Source organism: Plutella xylostella, chromosome 16 (genome assembly GCF_932276165.1).
Source record: "Plutella xylostella chromosome 16, ilPluXylo3.1, whole genome shotgun sequence".
Lineage (NCBI taxonomy): Eukaryota > Metazoa > Arthropoda > Insecta > Lepidoptera > Plutellidae > Plutella > Plutella xylostella.
In genome coordinates, this window is record NC_063996.1 from 1,318,968 (window position 1) to 1,326,465 (window position 7,498).

The 7,498-nt window shown below is 37.0% G+C and overlaps 1 protein-coding gene across 1 annotated transcript; it reads right to left on the minus strand.

Moving 5' to 3' along the window:
* Positions 1-210: 210 nt before the first annotated feature.
* Positions 211-3,996, minus strand: LOC105382234 (TLC domain-containing protein 3A). The gene is made up of 8 exons (XM_048626517.1): positions 3,925-3,996; positions 3,235-3,335; positions 2,583-2,744; positions 2,261-2,423; positions 1,782-1,961; positions 1,187-1,417; positions 678-830; positions 211-344 (listed from the first exon to the last, which is right to left on the minus strand). The coding sequence occupies exons 1-8, from the start codon at positions 3,994-3,996 to the stop codon at positions 306-308; spliced, it is 1,101 nt and encodes a 366-aa protein (XP_048482474.1). The 3' UTR covers positions 211-305.
* Between the last annotated feature and the right edge of the window lie 3,502 nt (positions 3,997-7,498).

A 7,498-nucleotide genomic window follows, 5' to 3' on the forward strand; every position in this document is an offset into this window, starting at 1 on the left:
TTCTTTAGTAGCATCATGGCGTCTGAAACATCCTTAGTCGTTAGTAACTTATGTTTGTTATGTAATCTGTGTTATCGGTAGATATATTCGTAGTCCTCTAGCTAGCTAACTTAACTAGGACTTGATAAAGGAAAACAGTAAATATCAATCAAGACTTTTATTTACTTAAAATTATTTTAAATATAGTATTTACATATGTATCAGTCTGAAATGTGAGTGCTTCCATGTCTCAGGTCTATGTCCAGTAGAAGACAAAAGTGGACGTGTGCCACTGATGATGATTGTTTGAGAGGTCGTCCCATCAACTACATGTACATATTGTTGTAGTGAAAATTCAGGGAACTCTGGAAATAGATAATTACAGTAATTAAAATATTTTTATTTGATTCAGAAAAACTAAAATAGGGAAGCTGAATTGGCAGTCGGTTGATTATCGAAGTATACAGGATGTTGTAACAGCAGTATAGTAAACCTAAAGGGCGCGACTCTTTGTTTAATTCTGATCAACTTTTGCAAATTTGGGTTAGATGGGTTGACAATTTGCGATTGGTGGCTGGTTATGATTGGATGCGTAAAGCTATACGCATATATACATATACTGTAGATCGCATCCAGTGGCGTGCTTCGGGAGAGGCCTATGTCCAGCAGTGGACTGCTATAGGCTGATGGCGACATACCTTGGTCTCCAACGCCGCCAGCTGTCCCCGCCGGGCCTCCGCCTCGCGGCTCAGCCTCATGTAACCGCGCACCATCTTGTAGAACCACACCAGTTGCGGGACCAGCATGAGGGTCACTACTAGCTTGCAGTCGTTGGGCAGGGATTGGACACCCTGGGGAGGTTACAGTGTTATACCTGTAGTTAGTTAATGCCTATAAGCCTTGAATGTAAAAAGTGATGAATAGGATTCGAGCTAAACCTAATGATTCGGATAAAACCTTTATCAATTAGCGCGTAGGTGCATTAAAATGGGGGCTTGAGTGTGCAGTGTCTTCCATTCTATTTTTTGCCACGCGTCAAAGCTCTCGTAAGTACCAAAAGCTACAGGTGTTGCGAAAATAGTATAGACAGCCAAAAGATTTACGTTTATTTATGACTGCATAACTATGCGGTTTAATAAATCCCCTGAGTCATCTTATCTCGACCTTCTACACCACTTGAACAACCACCTTTATAAACCAAACTCACCTTAAAATACGGCATATGGATCACATTATAATAAACCAGACACACATAGGGCAGGCTGACGACCCTACATATGAAGAATGTCACCATCATAGCCAGCACATTGGCCAAGTACGCGCGGGAGTAGCGCATGCGCAGACGTCGGTAGATCCCTCGTAAAGATACGAAGGGGGTGGATAGTTCCATGAGGTAGAGGAAGCCGAATAGGCAGTCGCCGTGCGAGCCGCGGAGGTACTGTGGAGTTATGAATATAAGGTTAGGTACTGGTGAATATAGTCATGATTATGATTAGATTTAGATATAGGTACCATAAAAATCCAAGCTAACAAAGCATTCAGAGTATCTGTAGGATACCATGCACGAAATCAGCGGGCTGAAGTGGCAGCATGCCGGTATCCGTTGATGTACGGCATAACCTTTACGGAAGGCATTGAGGGGAGACCATCAAACAAGCAAACTTAGCTTGAGACATCCCTTCAGCTCGCAGGAACGACGAAGTTAGCCCGTATTGGTTTAATGAGGAAAGCCATCTTCCGATAATTTTACCTGATGGTAATAAGTTACCATAAAAAGCAATAGATAAGGTAGACATACTCACAACAATCATCCTCGACACAAAGCTGCCCAACACCAAGTGGTGTATGACAGTCAGTGGGTCAGCCCTACAGTAGTACAGGAAGGGAGGCCCGCGGATGTGCTGGCGCGGGGTGAGCGGGTCGGCGAGGTGCATGAGGTTGCGGGTGGAAAGGGCCTCTTCTATCTTGTCTTCGGAGAATACCTGGTGAGTTGATAAAATAATAAATAAATAAATAATAAAGTAGCTGCTCCGTTTTTTTTCACATAGATAGATAAATGGTACGGATTACAGTAGGTATCATAACTACCAAATGTAATATGAAAAGAAATATCAAAGTAATTACCAAGCTTAGATGCCATGCAGGCTATCCTGCGAAGCCCTAAAGCTCGCAAAAACTAGAGAATCTAGACATAGCATTTTACCTGACTATGGCTATGCGAAAGCAAAATATCATAGTCATTAAAGAAAGCTGTATTGAATACAATAAGACACCATCTCACCTTATACTGCATCCAAAGGTCACAGAAGAAGTAGCTGATGCTGAACCACGCGTACGCCTCCGACACGAAGTGCGAGGCGCGCAGCGGGTCCCGCGAGCACGAGTAGAGCACCACTATGGCACCGGCCAGGCAGGACAGAAGGCCTTCTGTACAGGATACTACCCTGGGGGAGAAAGTAGCTAAGCATTTCAATTAAATAACGTACTGCAAAAGAAGAAGAAGCAGAACAATAGCACTTAGGGCTGACAGGAATTTGCATTAATTATGAATAACATAGGTCCCAATACAAAACCTTGTGGTGCACCTTACAAAAATCACTTACTTGTGGCTGATCTCAGTGACGTCAGCTCTTGTCAAGCTGTAGTTGATGACGAGGCGGCGGCCGAGCGGTGTGGTAGTGACGGCGTCTTGCACCAGCCAGTACAGGCTCAGGTAGAACATCACGCCCAGAGTCGAGAGGAATGCGCCGTGGCAGACTGTGACACTGTAGGGAAGATTAGGTGGTACGCTGTTGCTTGAAATAAGGACGTAGGTAACAATAACAAAACGATGTACGGTGGCCTGCGCCTAAAAGTATACAGGCGAAGTTTTTAAAATAGCGATCCCTGATGATGAAGGGACCAGCTACATCTGTTATAAATCCGGGGACGTGTGATGTGTATAGCAGTGGTGTTTATGTGGATGTGCTTGAGCAGCATGTGAGCTTGAGACCGTTATTTTAAAAACTCCGCCTGTATACTTTTAGGTGCAGGCCACCGTACCTACCTACTTACTTCAGTTGTAGAAAATATGTGTTTGACCTATTACAAATTTGAAGGTAGTGTGACGTGCTACAATACTTTGGTTTTGGGGTATTAGAAATGAAGTTTCTTAGTATATTTAAAATTACTTATTCCTACATAAGAATGATGACACTAGGTGCTCCTTACCTGGTAATCTCCAATTAGAACAGCAATAATGAGTGCTCAACTCACCGATCATCAGGCCTGAGCTGCAACACACTGGCTACCGCTAGCAGGATGGACCCTCCCGCGGGGACACCCAGCGTAGCCAGGTGGAACCAGTACTGGTTGTCCTGAGGATATAGTGCGCATAACGATTATAAACAGGAATGATTTGATATACTTAAGTCAGTATCCTAACTAATATTATAAATGCGAAAGTAACTGTGTCTGTCTGTCTGTCTGTTACTCTTTCACGCCAAAACTACTGAACGGATTTGAATGAAATTTGGTATACATACGGTCTAGACCCTGGAAAAGAACATAGGCTACTTTTTATCCCGGAATTCCCACGGGAAAACTTTTTAAGGCGAAGCGAAGCGCGCGGGATCAGCTAGTAAAAAATAAGTATGTCAGGATCAAGGAACATAAGTACTCAGGTCAGGATCGTGACACGTGCTTAGTCTCTGCCTACCCCTCTGGGAGACCGGCGTATGTATAGTGTGTTTAATTGTTATTGATTCACTAGGCGCACGAACCCTAATGCTTAAAATACACAACAAACACACGTAACGTCGGGCAGAATAGCGTCCGTCGCTGACTGCCCAGAGTGCGTCGAACGAATAGCAGGTAAGGTGGTAGTTATGCACTTCACTCAAGCTCCTTTCGTGCACCCCAATAAGCCAGTGATGAGAGAAATAGGAACATATTTTTTAAACTTACCCATGCGAACTCCAACACCCACACCACTATACCAAACACTATTACGAAGAGTTCACTGTCTAGATTTGCCATTTAAAATTCAGGACAACTGCCATTTCTTTCATGATATTCAGTATCCCACCACTTTTTTATAAATAAGATACTTTACTCTTTTGTTTTACGTTCTTACTTCTCTCAAGATTGTCTCAGAATGCAGTTCAATGGATGCATATTGACAACATCTTTACCACAACATCAACAATACTGAGAATTTCACGGCAAAATTAACTGAAAGTTGACTTTATACTGTGCATAGCATAGGCATAGGCACTTTTAGTGCTTTACTAAGTATATAAATTCAAGGAAATAAAGGCGGAAAATAGGTGTTCCTCAAGGAAGTCTCTTAGGACCAGTCTCGTTCACAATCATCTGAAAATATTTTAAAAATAAAAAGAAACACATTGGGCTATTTTTATACATTTATAAAACACTCAAACAGTGCAACAATACCTGCAGTCTTTTCACATTTAAATACCAACTGCAAATCTAGTATAATGTAAGAGCTCGCACAAAAAAAACTGCCATTTTCTTTCTATTTTAATGTGGCAACAATGGTAGTAAGATCAGCCAAAATATTATATGTTTTTTGTTTGTCCGAGCTCAAACTGTCATTATCACCTAATAATATTCATAATAACATATATCACAACTATATTTGTTTTAAACAATGACTATGAAAATGATAATAAATTAACTCTCACTAGTTTGTTTTGTAATTCAAAAATATATTGTTAGTTTTCTGTGTTTTATTAGATTAGTAAAATAATAATATAAAAAAGGTCTCGACTGATTGCAAGAAGACATTTCCAGTAAGTTAGGCCACTGTCTTATCAGTACTTTTTGTTGAAGGTAAGTCAGAGTCAGAGGAGATAAATTTTTCATATATGGTACTAATCAAATAAAAATCACGTACTGATCTAATCAGGCTAACAGCATATTTTTTTTAATGATGAGATAGTTATCCGCTGTTTTACAACTGAGAAGGCTTTAAGTGGGTAATTGGGCGGTGCAGAAATGCTACTGTTTCATTATTTGCGTAGCTTAAAGGCATTACCTTTAAGGACATAACATGCCTTAGCATTGTAATATTTACCATTGATATTTTGTAATATAATGTCGAATTTATGACGCCAATTGCACATCTTCTGCCCCACCCCACCATAGAAACCTACATAAGTAGTATGATGTTTGTAACATACAGGGTATTGCAATTTATATACCTAAAAGTCATAGGTTTTTTAGCAAAACATCATCAGTTAATTACACAGAATTCGAGTAATTTGCTATACCCTTTAGACAATAAAAAAATATAAGCATTCAAAAATTACACTCAATATAGGTACATTAAGGAAGCATCACAAAGTCCTAAATTAGTTTAATAAGCAATATCGATACACAGGCCAGTCAAAATAAATAAACAAAATAATTGTATACCTTCTTCTTAGTAAAGTATAGAGTTCATAACTCCCTATAGCACTGGAATTCTCAAAATCACATCAATATTTTTTCAAATAACATTTTTAATAAAAAATAAAGTACTATCTACTTTTTTACTGATTCAAAACCACTACACATCGTATATATTTTAAACATTGGTTAGGCCATAAATCGGCAATCTAGGAAGGCATGCTCAATATTACCTATTGCTATATTTTTTCGCGTTTGACTTAGCTAAATTCAAAATACCTGCAATTTTGCAGTAATAACAGTAAACATAGCACATGTAGGGATAGAATGATAGAAGTGTACTGTATGGAAGAAGTCGGAACAACCTTAATATAAGTGGGTGCAACCTTCATTTAATTTCAATAAACCTCTTACACATGTAGTGTAGAGGCATGTCCGGTGTACCTATGTATGAATTGCACACTCACATTATTTTATCAGAATTGAGCCATAGTGGATAGAGCATAGTACGGTGAATCTTATGTAAACATTTCCAATGTGATAAATTGAACATACCTGCCTAGTTTTGTGCAATACATTTTACATAACAAACAACACCATAGATCTAAATATGTTTAGAGCTGCCATATTCAAATGAGCATTGATTTTCAATAACTATGTAATAACGTGAATGTATCGAGAGAATCAAACAGAAACCCTTGCAACAATGGATTACTTTTGCTTTGGCCATAAAACCACACTGATTTTATTACCTTCTTATTTATTTAATAAAGCTGAGGTGAGTATGGCAACCCTAATATTGTGCTTACGCAGCGTAACACTAATAAACCACCATATCTAAATATTTCAATTTACTTATAAGCTCATTTCATAAATCCTATGGAAATCAAGAAAATCACTTTTTGGAGGATGGTGACCGCATAAGTCCCATTTATATTAGAAGACTTTAGACACAGTATTTATAATCTAAAGTAAATATAATAAAATAATAAAGTATTCTACAACTTTTATCAAGATACGAGCTTTATAAATCCACAAATATCGATACACCAGAAGAAATTTTGAAGTTGATGAAGGACTATATTTTAGCCATATTACATGAATATGAATATACGTAATAAATACAAGCTTCTACATTATGGCCATCTAATTTTGTACATGTTTGTAAATATTTTATAATGATCTCTCTCTAGTGTTAAATGTTTGTTTTCATTTCACGTTTTTATACAAAAAAAACCCATTTAACTCAAAGAATAGCAAAATTAACTTCTAATGTAGCTCTGAAGTCCTACTTAAGTTTATAAAGAGATAAGTATAATAGATATACAATAAAAAGCGCAGTATATTTTAGCAAAATGGAAGAGTCAGATATAGAGAAGACTTGGAAAGTATTGAATCACTATCAGATTATACTAAGTTTAGACCTAAAATCGTTTTCGTATTTTTTTATCATTTTATAATTCCAACTCTAAATTTTATTTGGATAACATTTTTTTATTATGTAAAAGCCTAATTCTTACAATTTAAGCACCATTATAATGAAAATATTTTTCCTCTAAATAATATCTAATATATCAACGCGAAGAGACGTCAAGAGTGAACGTGTAGATTCTAGGTCATAGTAACGGCATGAATACGTTCATATAAATGTATGCCGTGCATGTAGATTCGATAGTTTTACATAGTAGAGTACACAGAATAGAGGTCTCATTCATAATTTTATTAGTTTAGTAAACCGGAATAATTTAACTTTAAAGGTGTTTCTAGCATCCCTAATATTGTAAATATTTTAATACTCTATTTGGAAATATTATATTATTATTATTTTTAAATGCACTTTATACTTTAAAATATTTTATGAATAAGACCGAAAGGAAGCAAATGCAAATTTAATAAAGAAAAAAATAACGATAGATACGTTTAACGTAATTAAAAATAATCTGGAAACTGCTTTACCGTATACGAAAAAGCATATAAACTTAAACATTATCTATAACTATGGTAACAACAAAATATAAGTATATCTTGTATAGGTAATTAACTCGTATAAAAAATAAAATGCTAGCGAAATAAATACGGTTATTTTCATAATAATATTCGAATATTTAATATTCAGACCTCGAGCTAA